Genomic DNA, 21415 nt, shown 5'->3' with positions numbered 1-21415 from the left:
GACAAAGTGCTCCGCCAGCTTTCTGCCCACTGGTCTTTTCATTGCTGATGGATGGGCCTTGTTCAGCACCATCTGGCTATAGGATATTTCACATTAATCATCTCACACACACACACACACACACACACACACACACACACACACACACACACACACACACACACACACACACACACACACACACACACACACACTTCTGTTTCTTAAACATACACATGTCTACATGTAAATGAAATGAAAGAAAACACAAGAAAACATCTACAATGCTGTATATTATATGGAAGCAAAGTAAAAGGAAAGAAAGAAACAACAAAAGAAACAAAACAATATTTATTCTCATTGACAGTTTTAGCAAGCCATTTTCCACATTTGTGATTCAGAGCTACCCAGAGGAGATTAAGAAACAAGCTTGGTACAACAAAAAACCAATTAGTTCATTTAAAAACATTGTTTCATTTGGTTGGTAGCCTGGAGCTATGGAGCAATAAAGCTTCACCAACCCCCCACCCTGACTCAGTCTTTATTAATGACCTTTTCATACCTATAGGAGGATGCGTATTAACAATAATGTTTGTAAAGACACCAACTTCTCCCTTCCCTCTAAATCTGTGCACTCTCTCTCTCCCTCTCTCTTTGTCTCCCTCACTCCCACATACACACACACACACACACACACACACACACACACAAACACATGTTAGTAAACACATAATATCCTTACATAAACCGTAAGCTGAAAAGCCAGACACCCAAGGGAATTTAATGTAAAATGAGGGACATTATCAGACTTCATTTATTTCTATCTAACGGCTATATAGGCTTAATACAAGCTGATTTGCCTCCACATCTCCACGGTGTATGGACATGGGCAAGGACAGGCAGAACCCTGGCTGATCTGGGAGGAAGCATGCTTGACATTAGATTTATTATCATTAAATCATATCTCACAGCTATCTGGGTTTGTAATGCAATGTGATTTATCTACGCATCTACATAATCTATGGGAATAGAATACGACCTACAGAACCATGGCTGTAAGAGGAGCTACATGGAAGATTTATAAGAAACTTGCTTAAAATGTTAAAATTATTTATATATGAGGGCTATCAGATAACACATAACAGGAGGGGATTACGTTTGACACATTTTATTAACAATGTAGTGAAATAGGCAAGGTTATCAGTAAGTTAGTTGAAATTTTACTCTGCTGAGGATTTAAAACATATGATGTTATGTAGCAATAATAAGAGCCATTATTTTTATCAGTACAATTTTAAACGCCACTTAATGTGTTTCAACATAGTTAACCATGTGTTTTATAGTACAAGAAAAGCTGAATGTAAAAATACAAATAAAGAAATTCCATTGTTGTTGAAATCTGAAATAAAAATTGGATACACTGTTTTTATGACTACATTTCTATTATTGACTCCTAGAAGAGGGGATTTTAGAAGGTCTGGGGCTGTGACTGGGTCCATGTTTCATCTTTAGCCTTAACTTTGGAATGGACAGGGGCTTCCTCCCTGAGGATCTCAAGCGGCACACTGGCTCAGAGTGAATTAAGAGGTCTCATATCTGGTGAGACAATGCAGTGCCTTTAAAGTGGTACTTCACACAAAATCTATCTTTTGAGATACACAAGCCCCCTCTATTTTCACAAATAATACACATACATACAGATGGGAACTGAAGAAGTGGATTTTACTGCAACTTGTTATGAAATGTCTGTTTAAGTGACTGGTGTCTATCAAAGGTTTCAGAAATGGTTTGTAATGTTTCCTTTTTGGGTTTTACATAAAAGCCTGGACAATTTATTGTGCTTTGTGGGGCATTCCAGGACATTTGCTGTAGCATAATTAAACTCCTTCAACAATCTAAACCTTCATGAATTAGCATGTTCACAAAAACACACACAAACCAAGTGTTCAGTAATATATAGTAAGATGGAGACACTCAGCACAACAGGCTCAGGTACACTGTCACACAGATGGGTTTCTAAATTCCTCCAGGAATCATACTTTGGAGAAAGCATGTTCACAAATACTAAATATCTAATTTAGATGCAAACGTGTTAATGTATTATGAAGACTTCTAACTTCTCTCAATTCACATTCCCTGCTTGTGTTAGGTGTGTGTTTATGCACTCACTCATGTGCATGTGTGTTCCAAGTATACCATTATTAGTGTACCTGTATGTGTGTGTGTTTGAGTGTGTGGGAGTAAAAGATCCATGCCTGTGACAATGAAAACGTGATCTTTCTTATATCCTTTTAATTAGTGTGTAACATATAACAGCACCACAGGCACAAACTCCTCTAGAGGTATAAACTCTGCATAAAAACATAGCCAAGCTAAAGCTTTGTTAAATGACAGAGTTTGACACCTACATGGAAGCCTTCAATCACCAACAGGTTCACAACATTCACACTGCAGATAAGAACCAAAAAAAAAAAAAAACACATTAATGCCTTCCTTGTACACTATTTTCCCCTCAATTTCTCATCATAATGGCAAGTAATTACCACTGTTCACAGCACTATGCAAACACTGGGCAAAAATATCTGACTAACCAGTGTTATTCAAATAGTTATGGCAAAAAAAGAAAAAGGACGTCTCTCACTCACTCACTCACTCACTCACTCACTCACTCACTCACTTACTCACTCAGACACAAACACAAACAGTGTTGTCACAAGGGTCTCATCATCATAAGCATGCCTAAAGAGAGGCAAGTTCAGTCTGCTGTCAGATGTTAACCTCCTTATATATGAGCCCATACACACACAGACACACAATATGGGAATACACACATACGAAACAGTTAAGAAGATTTATCTTTGACTTAAAATTATATCTCTCACACACGTACACACACACACACACACACACACACACACACACACACACACACCCCCCCCACACACACACACACACACACACACACACACACACACACACACGATGTAATCAGGAACAAACACTTGAGCTGCCCTCATCCACTAGATTTCTGAAAAGAGGTATCCATCTCCAAGAGACGACAAACTCATCACAGCCATCGAAACAATATGGTGATGGTGACCTACAACCACTTTTGATGTCAAGTGAAGGCTTCTTGTATAGAGGTGAATGAGGTTGTATACTGAGGGCACTCGTCATTAAGAAATAGGCAGAAAAAAATTGCACCCAAAAAATACCACAACACTTTAAGGCAAGACCGAACAGACAGATACAGAAACGTAAACCAGGGAAGTTATGCAGGAACACAAACATTGAAAGATGTCTTACCTTATGGTCATAGGGGTTGTAAGAGTGGAAGAGTTGTGACAGCTCTTTAGTCCTCTGCTTCTTCTATAGACGCAGACAATAAAAGAAGATACAAAAATTTAAAGGTTAAAAGCCACTCATATAATGCATGTTTAATACACTTCAAAAGACCAATTAAAAGTTATTTAGATTTAATTGTAGATGACAGGAGTATGTACTTAGATTAAAACACATTCATCTAGAATAGGAAAATGTTGCTATATAAAGCAAATGCAAATAGGTGATGTCCCCTGGGTGCAAACTACTCATCCGTTGCTCTTTGTATGACAATTTGACTTCGACTTCCTCTGAATTTTCTTGTCTTCCTTGATTTGTTTTGTTTGCATTTTGTTATTTTTACTGTACAAACAATACTTGTCCATTGGTATCAAAAATGATAAAACATAATGAAATGTCCCCTTCCACTCAAAATCAGTGCAGTCCACTACAGTTGTTTTTTTTACTGTGCAGATTACTTTACATCATGACATTTATATCAAAAAGAGTGTTAACACCCTATAATCAGAGGAGGACCACCCACCTCCCCCAGCCTCCGCTTTGAGTCAAAGTCTGTAAAACCACTGCGCTTATTTTCAAGTGTATGCTGATCAAGATGCATAATTCACAGGAGTTATTGCTAATTTTTGCTAACATTCTACTCAGTATTTTTCTCATTTTGGCACAGTGGTTTGGACTGGTGCTTTAAATGGCAACCGTGTTCATGTATTCTAAATGGGACAAAAGAATCACCTGTCACTTATACTAATCAGGACTGACATACTTTATATATGTTTTTAAAAAAAATACATTTCCCTACAACACTCACAATCTAAAATATTGTTCCTTGGCATGTGACTGTCCTCATCTGCTAGTCACGCAGAAAAAAATGACAAATAATAAATATGGACAGTACAGTTTCACTCATGAAAACTCATTAGGTCACTTACACAAAAAAATCACCACAGCTGAGAACAACGCCTACAGTAATTCATTAAATCTATAAAATATGGAAGGAACAGAGGGAAAAAATACATTTATCTGCCCACCAGCTATGGCAGAAAATATTTCTCTTATTATCGCTCAAAGTCTGGCCTTAACCTTGCATGTCCTTAATGTGTAATGAGATGCATGAGCGTGAGACATGACTGTTTGATGTGTGGCAGTTGTTAATGCAATCAGTTACATGAGGCTGAAGCAGTTACAAAGAGTGCTAATTAGCACGATGATTAGGCCATGTCAGGCTAAGGGGGAAGGATACATGTATGTGCTACTGTAGCTAAAGGGAGTATGCATTCATTGCCCTCTTCCCTCTGTCTTTTTCAGTGCTTGTAAAGGGCTGGATTCAGTGTCTTTAGGCCTGATCTGTACATACGGAGCAGCAAACCTACAAGTCGCTCTACTATTACACATAGGCATCATTAAAGCGTGACAGACAAATGCAGCTTTAGGATAGGCAAAGGCAGCTTGAGGATGTGGAGAAGAGAATGGATACAGAAAAGGAAGATAAATCTATTAATAAGTATAGAATGTGTGGTCAATTTGACGAAGATTGACATTGTTTTCGAAAGTTAGCATGAAATAACATGACAGGCTGTGCTAATGCCCTTAGACAGGAAGAGTGGAAAGGCTGAAGTAAAAAAGAACCAAAGTGAAGGGAGCAGTGGAAAAGCGATGACGTAGAAAGAAAAGTAAATGCAGCAAAAACAAGGTATTATGGTAGAAGTGTTTAAGAAGAAGAAGGTGGCGATTGTACTCCTTGACCTCGGCTAACAACCATTTTGACTTTGTCGTTCTCTGTCTCTAGTGATGCCCATCCTTTCATCGCTCCACCCCTCATCACTTGTCGCCCTGCTCTCTATTTCTTACATCTGGGTATACCCTCACTATTTTTTCTTCCCCATCCTCGAATTCTACCCATCTCTCACACATTCTCGGTTCACCCAGGTCTCTTGTGATCCATTCAATCCCGTAATCATTGGCCCTGTCCTTCTACCATCTTCTCATTCTTGTTTTCACCCGATTCCTTCTCGCTTTCTCTGCCAAAGGGCTCTCCAGAATCTTCAAATCCTCTTTTCTCTCGTTTTCTTTGCCTTTCCACAGATCCCTGGGTGCTCTACCTCTCCCTCACTCCCTGTGTTTTTCTCCAGTGAAGGAATACTCATACTAATCATTCTGTCTCCACTCTCTCGCCCATCCTCCCCCTTACAATCTCTCTCACTCTCATTCTCTCTCTCTCTGCCTGGAGCACCTTAGGTGAGAGCAATTCTCTCATAATTTTTCCTCAACACGTTCTCTCTCCTCTTTCCATCCCTTCATCACTCTCACATCACTCTGTATTCGATGATGCTCAACTGTGTGTGTGTGGAACTGTAAGACAGATGTAACCGCAGGTAAGGATTTCTCACCCACCAATGAGCTACCAGCAGAATTTAAACAGTTCAATAGCAGACACACATACACTCACGCCTACAGGAACACACACCACAGGCACACACACATCAACACGGGCTCACACACTGACTCACACAAACACATGCTGGACACTCAAAATGGACAAAGGTGTGAAAACATGCCAGATACAAGGTAATTCAAAGGCCAGTATGAACAGAACAAAAGGAGTCAACTGAAAGAGAAAAAGCAAAAAGAGACAGAGAACCAAATGGACTAAAGAAAAGATACAAAATGATGAGACACAGAGATCAATTTCTTATCTCCTACCATAACCACAATAAATGGACGGGAAACCTCATCTCATTACTTGTTGTTAGAGACTTGCAGTTTATGCAGTAATGTTGCTACTTACATAGAGGTCAAGAGGTGGACATTCGTGAGATCCTCAACTTAAACCCCCAGACTAGTGTGGAAAAAGCTGGCTGATGGGAAGTGAATGAGAAATGTTCTCATTATCCCACAACAGCTGCTGCTGGGGTACCCTTGAGCAAAAACTATGCCCAAAGTTGCACCTCTGGAACTAATCAGTAGTCACTAGCAGAAGGCTGCACTGAGGAGGCGGAGATTTGTAAACTTTGCTAATGGGAAGCAAGGTGAGGTTGAAATAGGCCACGGATGCTCTGCAAAGGTGCTGTACCATATACATTTTGAGACTTGAGTAAATATGATGTAAACAATTTTAACAACAACAAAAATGCAGTTTTTAAATGATGATTTCATTTATTAAGGGAAAAAAGCTATCCAAACCTACCTGGCCCTATGTGAAAAAGTAATTGCCCCCCTTGTTAAATCATTAATTAACTGTGATTGACCAAAATTTCACTAGCCACAACCAGGCCTGATTACTGCCAGACATGTTGAATCAAGAAATAACCTAAATAGAACCTGTCTGACAAAGTGAAGTAGGCTAAAAGATCTCAAAAAGCAACACATCATGCCACGTTGTAAAGAAATTTAAGAACAGATGAGAAACAAAATCATTGACGTCTATCTAAAAGGTTACAAAGCCATTTCTAAGGCTTTGGGACTCCAGCAAACCACGGTGAGAGCAGTTATCCACAAATGGGGAAAACTTGGAACAGTGGTGAACCTTCCCAGGGGTGGTTGGCCTACCAAAATGACTCCAAGAGGGCATTGATGCTCATCCAGGTCGTCACAAAAGAACCCAGGACAACATCTAAAGAACTGCAGGCCTCACTTGCTTTAGTTAAGGTCAGTGTTCCTGACTCAACAATAAGAAAGAGACTGGGCAAAAATGGCAGCCATGGGAGAGTTCCAAGGCGAAAACCACTGCTGACCAAAAAGAACACAAAGACTCGTTTCACAAAAACATCTCGATGATCCCCTAAGACTTTTGGGAAAATATTCTGAACTGACGAGACAAATCTGAACTTTTTGGAAGGTGTGAATCCCGTTACATCTGGTGTAAAACTAACGCAGCATTTCATAAAAGGAACATCATACCAACAGTCAAACATGGTGGTGGTAGTGTGATGGTCTGGGGCTGCTTCAGGACCCGGATGACTTGCTGTAATTAATGGAACCACAAATTCTGCTTTCTACCAGAAAATCTGGAAGGAGAATTTCCAACCATCAGTTTGTGACCTTAAGTTCAAGCAAATTTGGGTTATGCAACAGAACAATGATCCGAAACACCTCAGCAAGTCCACCTCTGAATGGCTTAAAAAACCCAAAATGAAGGTTTTGGAGTGGCCTAGTCAAAGTCCGGACTTAAATCCGATTGGGATGCTGTGGCATGACCTTAAACAGGCTGTTCATGCCCGAAGACCCTCCAATGTGGCTGAATTAAAACAACTGCATAGAAGAATGGGCCAAAGTTCCTCCATAGCGATGTCAAAGACTCATTGCCAGTTATCGCAAACGCTTGATTGCAGTTGTTACTGCCGAGGGTGGCACAACCAGTTTTTAGGTTTAGGGGGCAATTACTTTTTCACATAGGGCCAGGTAGGTTTGGAAAGCTTTTTTCCATTAATAAATAAAATCATCATTTAAAAACTGCATGTTGTATTTACTCGGGTTATCTTTGTCGAATACTAAAATTTGTGTGACAAATATGCAAAAAGATAAGAAATCAGAAAGGGGGCAAATACTTTTTCACAGCACTGTATATACAATATTTAGGTAAGAATCCCACATGATTTAAACACAGAAACGTGTTATATTGTGAAAATACAACGACAACCTGCATCTAATCCAGACCTGAAATCTGTATCAAAACCAGTGGAGCATTTATAGAATCTAAGACCATCTTATTAAATGTGAGTGGGGTCAGATAGTCATGCGTCTCTCAGAAAGTCAGTGTACCTTCCCTATTTCATTGCATCTTTCATTCTAAGAGCTTTATTAGTCTGCAGCATACTAATGTGTCTGTATACAGGTATGTGTGTGTGCACGTGTGCATGCATGTTTGGTCCATCAACAAGAGAAGTTAATCTAGCATGCCATCGAGGTTGTGGTAGTCGCAACCTAGCAATGCAAAGCCACTGTGTGTGTGGGGGTGTCTGTGGACCTGTCACTGTGGTGATGATGAATGATGGTTGTTACCAATATGTCCATCTGTTGTTGCCGCTAGAGACGGATGCTGCGTCTAATGGGAGGTGACATTACATGGATGTATACACTTGTACTCATACACAGTCTCCAAACACATGTACGAGCAGTGTAGACAGGAGCACACACTCTGCTGCCAATAACACGCAAAAACTTATATGCCTCATAAAGTTGTTCTACATACATTTATTTTATGTCAACTAGGAATGTATGCGCAATGCTGTGAAAGTCTAAAGCAAGCTATACAATTCTTAAGTGCAATTACCCAGACTAAGCTATGATTTCTTAATAGTTAATGACACAACCTGAATAAATACAATATAACACAAGGAAGTAACTGTCTTTAGAATGGTATATAATACTTTAGTTAAAACCACCAACAGCTTAAAAACAAAAATATAAAAAATAAATCTGAAACTGTGGACGCACTCATTAAGTGAAGTTATAATCAGAAGTCATTGCATTTAGGCATGTGAGCATGTTGTTGTTGCATGCGCTAAAGTTTGCCATCAGTTCTGTGAGATGTAAACTCCAAATACTCTCACATGAGATGCATAGGCTGTTTGTGAGACAGAATTTTATGCGTGCATGCCTACACGACCATGTTGTTCGGCAAGGTAACAGTGATCTTGCCTTAGCCTGTACTGTATTAGCTTCTGGCTCACCAGTATGTGCCTGTTTGTCTTTCACTAATGCCAGGCAGATGTTAGTGCTATAGAGCCTACGCCCACAGTGTGTGTGTGTGTGTGTGTGTGTGTGTGTGTGTGTGTGTGTGTGTGTGTGTGTGTGTGTGTGTGTGTGTGTGTGTGTGTGCGTGCGTGTGTTATATTACTTCAAGAAAAACCTTGGGCATTATCAGTGTGTGGTTGTGTCTTTGTGTTTGCAAAGGATTAACACTTCCTAAAGCATCGCAATGAGAGCGGTCACAATGGTGATGCTCTCTCTGTGTGTGTGTGTCCGTCTCTCTCTCTACAAAGGTCACTACACATCACATGTTCCAACTATATTGAATTGAGCTGCATGTTATGTTAACTAAGGTGTACTCAAGTTATATATTGTAAACTGTTAATACAGAGGGAGAACGATAACATTTTATTTAGCCAGGCTTAATGTGATATGCTAAAAGTACACAGGAATATGATCATATGTATGTGTGAGCTATGATAACACCCACATAGGTACATAGGTACATAGGACAAATGTCTCACAGGTGCTCTTCATTATGAGTCAGATAATACAATAAACTATAGAACTATAAAACGTCATCAAACTTCATTTCAACATCATGCCATTAAGACTCATATTCACACACTTCTATGTTTTGTATGTGTTTTTATACTGAGACCTACTGGAGATCTTTATTTTTTACACCCTCTATAACACTGTTACTGTCAGTCCCTCGAGCTAGTTAAAACTCCAGGATGGCCAGCATACTGACGACTTAATCGGGTAAAGATTTTGAATGTTGCAAGTGAAAACTGTGACCATTAAAATGCAATGTGTTATCCCTTTCATTATTAGTGGACTAGGTCCTCATTAATCAAGTTCAGGCCTACCTGGCCCAAGACAGCAACTTAACCATTAACTCCACCTTAATACCTGTAAGACTGCCTTTAGTCAAGTGGTATCTCCCCTGATATGTCTGTGAGAGAGTCTGCATTTGAAACAGAGAGGGGAAAAATGCATGCATGTATGTGTCTGTGTGTATGCAAGTGTTTGTGTAATGTTCAGGCGTAGATAAATGATAGTGAAGCTAGGAGATGAAGCTACTAGTGGCTGGCCAGCTGTTTCACTGTGACAGCTGCCGCAGTAGTGTCTTGTGGGTAATGGAGTTCCTAACCAATTACAACCGAGGGAAATTAAAACACTGTCCCACTAGAATAGCTAATCTCCTCACTTTTTTCTCTTCAGCAGCTGCTGATTCTCAACTCTTCCTTGAATACCAATAGACCTCCAAACACACACACACCTCTACTTACCAAGTCCATTTATCAAGGCTAAGTTCTAGTCACCTGGGGATGATTATGGAGATCCAAGCTAATAGCATTCACATCCCTTTATTCTCAACATGCTCCCTCCATCCCTCCATCCCTGTGGTCTCCTATTCTTTCCATCTGTCTCTGCTCTCCGCTCGATCTTGCATTCTCATATATCATCTATTACAATAGGTAATAAGTTAGACCTACGGATACCTCTAAACACCTGGACCATATCACAGCTGGATCCTATCCAGATCTATGTGTTTTCTTTGCTTCACTCACTGACTTACTATCACTTTTCTATTCAAATATGTGCTTTTCTCATGGCTGGAAATCAGACTGCTAAAGCAAAACCACATTTTTAATCTAACATCATCAATATAGTAGTAGTAATAGTACTAATATAGTAGATTTTCATGGCTCATTTTTACACCCTTTTTAGAAGAGCTAACAGCCAACTAGGTGCTCACATAACACAGGGCCAAATGTGGAAAAACAACTAACTGACTTAAGGAAGTCTGCTGTTTGTCTATTTTACATACTGTCAGTAACTCTTTCTGCTAACCATAGTTTACATACTTAAGGTAATTTTCTGCATTTGTCCAAATCAGTGTTTTCCAGGATCAGACAGCTAGTCTATACATTTCCAGGATATCAAAGGCATCTGGGAACCTTTCTCAAAGAAACCACCTTCAGTCCTCATTATCTATCCCTGCTCATTACCCTAAACACACTCTCTTACACAAGTGAATGAGTGTGACTGCTTGTATTCTGGAGAATGGGCTGTACTGACAGTTCAATTAACCAGTTCATCATACCTGCTTTTAAGTCCAAACCCACCTTAGATATATCTGTCCTGCAAGGTATAGTAAATTGAGGAATGCTAAAATCATTGAATCACGCAGAGTAAGATCTGCTCCACCTTGATAAGAAAAGGTAAATATCTGCCCTCGCTTTTAGGCAGAGTGTTCTTTATTTGTAAGGTTAATGTAAACTATAGGCACAAACCACCAGCTTCACCACACAGCCTTTCTTCCCAACGTCCCTCTTTCCTTACCTCCGCTCCCTCTCTCTCAGGCCTCCTTCTGTCTCCGCTTCCTACTCCATCTAGATCTCCATCCATCCCTCCTGTGGCTATTCAACACAGTTGTGTTCCAGACAAACCATCTGGTGCACTTTATTAATGACTGACCCTACATGGCCTAGACGTCGCCTAGCTGCCACCACTCGCTGTGTTTGTGTGTGTGTCTGTATGTGTGTGTATGTGTGTAAGAACAGGTGCATGGTGACTGATGGTGTGATGTTGTGTGCAGCTTTAGCCACTGAAGCAGGTGTACTGGTTATAGGAACCCTAACATATTATTATAACTCTCTCTCACCCTTTACTATTCTCTGTCAGGCACAAATACGCTCCCAATTAAAGCAACATTATGTAACTTGTCTACCTTAAAATAACAGCTGTATTTATTCATTTTGATGCCACACTGACCTATGATAGGGTTAAAGGCGTCTCTGTTATTGCCACTCTGTGCCCTGTACGCCTGTTCATACTACGTAATTTTGGTGTTGGTTCACTCTAAGTTCACTTTACAAGCACTAAGTCACACATCCCCAACTATGTCACTACAGTCACAAATAGCACAACTTTTGATCAGCAGTATTTTTTTTACTGTATTGACCAATGACCAATTTTGAAATTGATCCGATAAATTCCCTAGTAGGAGTTTGTTCAAATACAACGAAAAAAAAAAGTGCGAAGTGCCAGAAATGGCACCACAGTTTGACATTCAGTTCAACCTGGCCAAATTTGACGGCACGCCACGGACACGCCCTTCAACGTACGTGTACAAATAGCACAACTTTTAATCAGCACTATACTGTAACTGTACTGACCAATTTTGAAGCAGAGCCGATGAATTCCCTAGGGGGAGTTCATTCAAATACAACACGAAAAATGAAAGAATGTAACAGAAAAATTCAAAATAGCTGACTTTGATGCCACGCCACGGACAGGCCTTTTAATTTACATGCACAAATAGCACAACTTTTAATCAGCAACATTTCCTATCTGTACTGACCAATTTTGAAGTAGATCCGATGAATTCCCTAGGAGGAGTTCGATCAAATACAAGGCGAAGAGTTCGCCGAAAGTGAAAATCAAAATCAAAATGGCCGCCTTTGGTGGGGTTTGGGGTATGGGTCCAAGAGGCTTTTTTTAGGTCCCGGAACGTTAAAAGTTTCGTACATATCGGTGAAACATGGCACCAGGGCTGCTTTTTTATCCTGTAGGGGGCGCTACAAACACGACAAACGTGATTTTTGGTATGTGAGCCTACACGTGCCCTGTGAACTTCATATTCATAACTATTACGGTCTCCGCACAGTGATTTACACTGCCACCAGAGCGCCACCCAGTGGTGTATTTTTTTTTCCTTTTTAGGTGAGCCTCAGGGAGCCATGGGCAAGCATCGTACCAAGTTTCATTTAAATCACATGTGCCAATGCGGAGATATAAACTTCTTCATTTTAAAGAGCACCACCTAGTGGCGATGGCCTGAAGTTGTGCATTATGGACCCAAGCTTGGTGTCAATCGGACATACCGATGTGGAGAAATGGTCCACTTCCTTTTTTGACGAAAAATCCACAGGAAGTGCTAACTTTTATTACGTGCTCATTTTTTGAAAAATCAAAATTCTTTGAATTACTTTTTTATAAGGACAGTCCCCAGGTGCTACGGGAAAAAATTGTGCGAATCGGACAAAGCACATAGGAGGGACACGAAAAAGTAGTTTATGGACATTTTGCGCTCTAGAAAAAAAAAAATTATAGGCGAAAGTGGCCTCCAGCGGTCGCTGGCTTGGTCCATAAAAATGCAAAAAAACATTGGAATATATATAATTGACCAGTGAAAATGCCTATTAGAAATGCAGGATGACAATGTGAACACAGATCATTCAAGGCAGTTTAAATGAAGCAAGTCACCCCCCCTTTGTTGCCTCTACATTTCAGATAATTTACAGTGCACTTTCATACGTAAAAATAAATAAATAAATAAAATAATAAAATAAAAGGCTGATTTGACAGTAGGTTTCAACAGGAACCAGCAATATGCCACAGTCTGACAATCAAAGAGCTGCCTGGAGTCTTGGATAGATATGTGCTGACATCCAACCACTGACAATAAAAGTCAGATAAGACAGATGGAGGAGAAAGAAAGGAGAGGGGGAAAAAGATAAGAAGAGGAGAAGCAGTGATGTGTGTCTGGGGATTGATCCCTCTAAGACACACTCAGCTTCTCCTCAGAGAATGAAGGGAGATAGGAGTAAGGAAGGAAAAAGAGAATGACTTATGAAGACGCTACACTTGAAAGAAATGTGTCAACACTTTGATAGTAAAGAGTGCAAGAGTGCAAATGCAAGAAATGATAGAACATACAGTATAGAATACTGTAGGAGGTCAAACTAAAGAAAAAAAGTCAAAGAAAACAAGCACAAGTAGCATGTGTGCCGTAGTTAAGATTCAATAATGTTGGAACTGTTGCATTGTGTTGGATACAAGTGTTTTATAATGTCTTTGGGAATGGGATTGAATCGGAATTTCACCAATTTCACCTCTCTCTGTGCCAATTGTAATAATTATAATTGTTCATTTGATGAATTATTTGCAGTTATAACACCAACAAAGGCTTGACTGACAAATTTGAGATCCTGTCACAGTCAGATGCCTTCTGCACAATTAAGGGCCAACCAGATGTTCTTCACTTAAACAAATTAGTATTTTTTTGGTCCCAGTTAACTGCCAGCATCAAATGTTTAACTTAAATGCAGGCTTTAAGATTTAAACATTAACACATTAACACTGTCTGTACCGCGTGTGTCTGTCTGTCTGAAAGGGACAGTAACTTTCACACTCTCTTCTCCCCACACACGTCTTTCAGGATTAGTCAAATTAAAATTCATACAGAAGTCATGACAGAACTGGAACAGGCTTTTACATTTTCAGATGACAGGAGGCAGGCCTGTGTTCCCTCAATACACATACGTGCACATTTGTGTGTGCACTTACAGTGTAGTATATGCACACGCACACACACACACACACACACACACACACACACACACACACACACACACACACAGTGTAAGCACACATCTAACTATGTATTACTCCAGTAATTTTGTAATTTCATATAATCTTTAAATATTCTGTCTGGTTTTAAGTTTAAGATATCCCTAACTTACTAGTTTTTGTTCTGCATCATGCATGTAAAAAGAAGAATCTTACTGGATGATGCAAGGAAACTAGACAGAAAAAAAAGATCCAGAAGTTGGTAGCCAAGTGTGTTGTATTGTCTGTGAGACAGGATATATATTCGGCTTTGCCACAAATAGGTTTTTTGAGATCACAAAACATACTTTACAGTCCCGTACTAAAAATATTAAAGTTATTGTCTGTTAAAGACCTTGTGCTGGCAAACATGCCGTATTGTGTAGACTGTGTGTAAAGGTAAAGTGAATTGTGCTCACATCTCTCTCACTTTCAGACATGAGCAGCTAAATTAAGCCCAAATCACATATCCCTGTCCACACTCACCACATGTGCTGGTACTTGCTGCATCTTTGCGGCAGGTGTACCGGGTCTGGGGTAGAACTGGTTGATGAAGAGACTTGGGAATCGGTAGAGTTTCACCAAGTCTACTGTCTCTTGGAAGTCTTCTTCTGTCTCTCCAGGAAAACCACAGATTATATCTGTAGCTATGGTTACACCTGGGACCCTACAAGAGAGACAGACAGAACATTTTATGCCATATATCATAGTTTCTGTTATTTACTCGTTGTAATATCCATGTTTAAAAACAATGTGTGTAGGTGCCCTTTGAGAAAGGCACTTCACTTCTGAGTAACATCTGGTGTTGCAGGGAAATAGCAAGTGTAACCATTTGAACCTGACTGGATGCAAGTTTAAAAAACATTAAAACAAACAATAGCATCAGAGAGAACTATCGTGAAGTCAATCTAAAGCATTTGGTTTCACACCAGTTCCATCTGTTAGTGCCAACAGCTCACGGAATTGTTATGTATGTTGAGTTGGTTATTCATTTTTCAACCAGGGAGCAGAGCTTCATGGAGAGCAATATTCTTTATTCCAGAGGAATCTCTTGGGGACAACAAATGATAAAAATGACAAAAACATCAAAATATATAATCGATAACATTAATTAACCTCCAACTACTACTTGATGAATTATCTAAAACAAATCTCAAGTTTGCGATTCACAGACACTTTCCCACTGTTGCTACATGCCTTTGTGAAGCCTTTCCCCATGGACTCATTCAACCAATCAAAACCCTGATTAGCAACCTCAGCTGCCAGTCAATAGCTATTGATTATTGATCCGTTGGATCATTGGATTAATCGTGGCCAGTAGAGTGTGGGAACAGATGCATTGATTAGTTAAAACAAATAGCTAGGAAATCTGAAAGGAAATGGCGCTCTTCCAAATTATCAGAATATCGCTCAAATTGGCAAGATAATCTTAAAACTTATAGAAAGGCCCTCCGTAATGCCAGAGGAGCCTATTACTCAGCACTAATAGAAGAAAATAAGAATAACCCTAGGTTCCTCTTCAGCACTGTAGCCAGGCTGACAGAGAGTCACAGCTCTATTGAGCCACATATCCCCATAAACTTAAGTAGCAATGATTTCATGAGCTTCTTCAATAATAAAATTATTACTATTAGAGAGAAAATTAATCACCAACTGCCATCAACAGTTATCAGTGGCTCTCCAAGTTCAGGGACTTCTGCCAATGTAAACTTAGATATATATTTAGACTGTTTTTCTGCTATCGGTCTTCATCAGTTAACTTCAATCATTTCTTCATCGAAGCCATCAACCTGTCTATTAGACTCGATCCCAACTAGGCTGCTTAAAGAAGTTGTTCCCTTAATTGGCACTTCTTTACTGGATATGATTAATCTTTCTTTATCATCAGGATATGTACCACAGTCCTTTAAAGTAGCTGTAATTAAACCCCTTCTTAAAAAGCCCACTCTTGACCCAGGGGTTTTTAGCCAACTATAGACCGATTTCTAACCTCCCCTTCCTCTCTAAGATTCTGGAGAAAGTAGTCGCCAAAGAGTTGTGTGACTTTCTACATAACAATAGTTTATTTGAGGATTTTCAATCAGGATTTAGAGTTCATCACAGCACAGAGACAGCTCTGGTTAAAGTTAATAATGACCTTCTGATTGCTTCTGACAATGGACTTGTCTCTGTACTTGTATTATTAGATCTTAGTGCTGCATTTGACACCATTGACCATAATATTCTTTTACAGAGACTTGAGCATCAAATTGGCATTAAAGGAACCGCACTAAGCTGGTTTAAGTCATACTTATCAGATCGCTCGCAGTTTGTACATGTTAACGATGAATCTTCAATAAATACTACAGTTAGTCATGGAGTTCCACAAGGTTCTGTACTTTGACCAATACTATTTACTTTATATATGCTCCCTTAGGCAACATTATTAGGAATCACTCCATTAACTTTCACTGTTATGCAGATGATACACAGTTATATCTATCGATCAAGCCCGATGAAATTAATCAATTATCTAAATTACAAACATGTCTTAAGGACATAAAATCCTGGATGACCTGCAATTTTCTGATGTTAAACTCAGAAAAAAACAAAATTCTCGTTCTTGGCCCCAAAAACCTTAGAGACTCACTGTCTAAAGATATAGTTACTCTAGATGGCATTAACTTGGCCTCTAGCACCACTGTCAGGAATCTTGGAGTTATCTTTGATCAGGATTTATCATTTAACTCCCACATAAAGCAGACCTCTAGGACTGCCTTCTTTCATTTACGTAATATTAGAAAAATTAGACACATACTATCACAGACAGATGCAGAAAAACTAATCCATGCATTTGTTACTTCAAGGCTGGATTACTGCAACTCTTTATTATCAGGTTGCCCCAATAAGTCCATACAAATGCTCCAATTAATTCAGAACACTGCAGCATGAGTACGGACAGGAACTAGAAAAATAGATCACATCTTTCCTGTACTAGCTTCTCTGCATTGGCTCCCTGTAAAATGTAGAATAGAATTTAAAAACCTCCTCCTCACCTATAAAGCTCTTCATGGTCAGGCCCCTTCATATCTTAAAGAGCTCATAGTACCCTATTACCCCACTAGAACACTACGTTCTCTGAATGCTGGGCTACTTGTGGTTCCTATAGTCTCTAAAAGTAGAACAGGAGCCAGAGCCTTCAGTTACCAAGCTCCTCTCCTGTGGAACCAGCTTCCAGTTGTGGTTCGGGAGGCAGACACCCTCACCACATTCAAGAGTAGGCTTAAGACATTCCTCTTTGATAAAGCTTATAGTTAGGGCTGGATCAGGTGAGTCCTGAACCATCCCTTAGTTATGCTGCTATAGGCCTAGACTATCGGGGGATTTCCCATGGTGCACTGAGCTCCTCCCTTCCTCTTTCTTTCTGCACTCATTCATGTTCCATTAATGCATATTACTAACTTCACTTCTTCCCCGGAGTTCTTGTGCTTTCTCGTTTCGCAGGTTCTTGGTGGAGCCTCCTGCCATGGTCCTGCTAGATTGCCATTGCCAATACTGTTGTTGCTGTGCACCTGTCTGTCTGTCTGTCTGTTTGTCTCTCGCTCTCTCTCTCTCACCCCAACTGGTCGAGACAGACGACCACCCACCTAGAGCCGGAGGATCTGTCCTAGGTTTCTGCCTTTTAACAGGCAGTTTTTCCTTGCCCTTGTCGCCAAGTGCTTGCTGATGGTGGTACTGTTGGGTCTCTGTAATTAATGTTTTAAAGAGTTCGGTCTAGACCTGCTCTATTTGAAAAGTGTCCTGAGATAACTTCTGTTATGAATTGGCGCTATACAAATAAAATTGAATTGAAATGAACTGAATTAGTTATATTGTTGTATTATTTTGTTTTATTGACAACAGTTTGGCAGCTTGTAAAAGATCTCCAACACTAAGTCATCACTGTCTGAAAGCCATGTATCTCTAGAGTACATACTTGATATTCCCATTGAAATATCTGCTGTTCTGACATGTTTGCATACAGTTTCAAACACTTAAGTCTTCAAACAGTCTTGATCCCAAAGGCATTATCTGTGATGGCTAAAGTAGCTGTAAATTACCATAAAGGGCAAAGTTAGCAATATAAATATAGATGGAAACATTATTTTGTTCATAATAATATTGTGAGCAGCAAAATCCAGTTGTGACAGGCTAACTTTCCAATTGCCTGTTTTATGAGGATCCAGTTAGTTGCCAAAGTGACCTTTTTTCTCATTGAAGACAGACTTGGAATGATATCAAAAATGGAAAAAAGTGAAAACCATTCTCAATACAAGTAAGGCAAGCCATTGATTAAAGGCTTTCTGACATCAAACATCTAAATGGAATGAAATAGGCAGTACACTGGAGCCTCTTATTGTAATGTGTTACAAGCCGTCTGCAACAGGAACCCAAGATGCTATTAGTAACCGAACTGGCAGATCCTCTTTGAAAAATCTTTCCTCACTCATTTTTAATCAAGCATCTCACTTCTGCTGTTGTAATTCCATAACTGTTCCCTCATCTTACAGATGAGCACCAAAACAAAGAGAGCAATGAAATAAAAAGTAAGAATAATGTATCTTTTTTAAGGATTTGAAAATCCTTGAAAAGCACAAGACATTAAGAAAACGCTCATATAAGCAAACACGACAGGCCGACAAAGAGAAAGACAGCTCAACAAAGACATTAGGAAAAGAGTGGAAAAGACACTTTCTCTGCAATCGACAACATGATGCATCTTTAATTACATTAACTTTGTGCATCTGCAACCCCATGATAACCTTTGGCCTATTGATGAGTTCCAATTGGCTGATGGTCTTTAATATTAACCAATGGCCTGCAGGCAAAGGCATCCTTGACCTCTCAGATCTGCCTGACATATCCCCTATGCCAAAGTAAAACTAAATAAATTAAAAACAAAAATCTGAGCATGGAATGGTTAAAAGGATGAATAAATGAATAATTCTCTATTTGTGATTAACATTTGCTTGAATCCCCTCAAGCAGTGCTTCTAAACCCTCTGAGTATTTAACACAAAATACAGTTTTAATCCTTCACTTTGTTTGGTAAACAAAGGACTATTTGCAGCCTGTGGGCTTTCGACAATAATTAATCAAGTAAAGCGTCCTGAAAATGGGAAGATATAGTTCATTTTTTGGAGCTAAGGTTCCCTACTGTGTCGTGTGTACCCACATTATAGTCATCAGTGAGTAACTTTTTTTTGTAGGTGTTTGAATAAACTCACAATTATTCCTATTTAATGTTCTTGTCACAAGAGTATAAAATATATATAATATACTCCCCCAAGCTATTTCTTTAATAACAGTGGGAGGGAAGGTAAATAAAATTAGCAATGCGAACAAACAAGTTAATTTATTTTTGGCCTCAATAGATAACCAGCTTTTGCTTCTCCTCAAGGCTTGTATATCCAATTTGTTGGTAATGGTGGTGAGAAGGTATATATGGAGGTATATATTGTAGGTAGCCACTGTGTCCTTTTCATTCTTCCAGCAGTGCTCAGAAAATTTACACCATTGCTGGAAAAAATGTACAATTCAGGCCAGGGGTGCAAAGTAACACATGGAGATAGAATATTGAGAGAAAGAGAAAGACTGGTGTGAATTGGCCTTTGTGGATTTTCGTAAGGTGGAGGCTGAAAAACATGCGCACGCACAGTGTCATTTTGACACCTCTGTCTCTCCCAGATCTAAGGGTGATGGAGGTGCAATGTGTGATACTAATGAACAAGAAGCACACTGATACTCTCCTTGTTAAAGTGAGAGAGGAGAAATGTATCTTGTTATTGTTCACTTTTCAAAACCAGTGTGCAAGAAACAGGCAAAGACAGAGACAGGAAAGGAAAGGAGAAAATCAAGAAAGAAGACAGATTAGATGTCAGCTCAACTTGCTTTCAATTAAACCGATGCAGCAAGAGGGCTATTTTTACAACTTTAAAACATCAAAAAAAACGGTTTATGTCAAACCGGGAATTCACTTTTGTCTCAAATGGTGGATATCACTTACGGTGAATAAGATTTGAACAAGCTGAAGCTTTTATTTCCAATCATCATTTTACTCCACATTTCTATTTTTAATGTCAAAAAACTTCTCAAACATTCTCAATTCATTGTTCCTATCTAATGTTTAGTAGGACTCAAACAGAGTTTTGGGAAAAAATAGAAAGACATGCACGTGTTCAAACACAGCAGACTAACTGTATGTGTGCCATTGTCACACTAACCAGGACATATCTGACAACATACAAATGTTTATGAAAGAGAAATGAGTAACCAATAAACCGAGAGAACTGGATGCAGAATGACATCCTGAAACACTGCCACTGACACTGAGCAAGATGAGTCTCTTGTGTGTGAAAAGGAGATAAACAGAGAGCAGAACAGGATCTATGAAATTAGACAGTATCTGGTATTTCAGTCCCAGAGAAAGAGCTAACAATGATTTGTATTGATTAGAGAATGATATCAGACAAGGTGCTACCAAGAAACAAAAAGAAGAAAAGAATTGTTTTATATGCTGGAATAGAGACAAAGAAAAACATATTAAGGGTAGGAATTAATGCAAAGACTCATATAAGCATATAATAATATACTATATAATACTACACATCATTACTGTATTTCTGTAAGTAGTTTTTTCAGATGACTGTACTTCACTTGAGTATTAATGTTTCTGACAACTATTCACTTCATTGCACGCCTTCTCAACATGAAGACCGCTGCATATTGCTTGACAGATGTAACATGACGAAAACAACATAATGACGTAACGCACCGAGACAGAGAAGGGAGGGAAATTTAGCCTATTTGAATTTTCCAATAGCTTTGCCAAGAAAGAGTACTTTCTACTGTTTTACTTTTGAGTACATTTCAGGTACTGTACTTTTTCACTTTTACTCAAGTAAAAAAGTTGAACCAGTACACCTACTGTCTTATAAGTATCTCTACCTCTACTTGAGTAAAGAATGTGTGTACTTTTGCCACTT

The 21415-nt window shown here is 39.2% G+C and overlaps 1 protein-coding gene across 1 annotated transcript in view; it reads right to left on the bottom strand.

The window, feature by feature from the left end:
• cdkal1 (CDK5 regulatory subunit associated protein 1-like 1) overlaps nt 1–21415 on the bottom strand; it is a 224225-nt gene that overhangs the window by 50432 nt on the left and 152378 nt on the right. Inside the window, exons 11-12 of the mRNA XM_051406374.1 lie at nt 14899–15079; nt 3286–3348 (exon numbers count right to left, since the gene is read on the bottom strand). Of these exons, the coding sequence (XP_051262334.1) occupies nt 3286–3348; nt 14899–15079 (244 nt within the window). The remainder of the gene's footprint in view (nt 1–3285; nt 3349–14898; nt 15080–21415) is intronic.

The sequence above is a fragment of the Dicentrarchus labrax genome, unplaced genomic scaffold (genome assembly GCF_905237075.1).
Source record: "Dicentrarchus labrax unplaced genomic scaffold, dlabrax2021, whole genome shotgun sequence".
NCBI lineage: Eukaryota > Metazoa > Chordata > Actinopteri > Moronidae > Dicentrarchus > Dicentrarchus labrax.
This window is presented reverse-complemented; position numbering and strand designations above follow the sequence as displayed.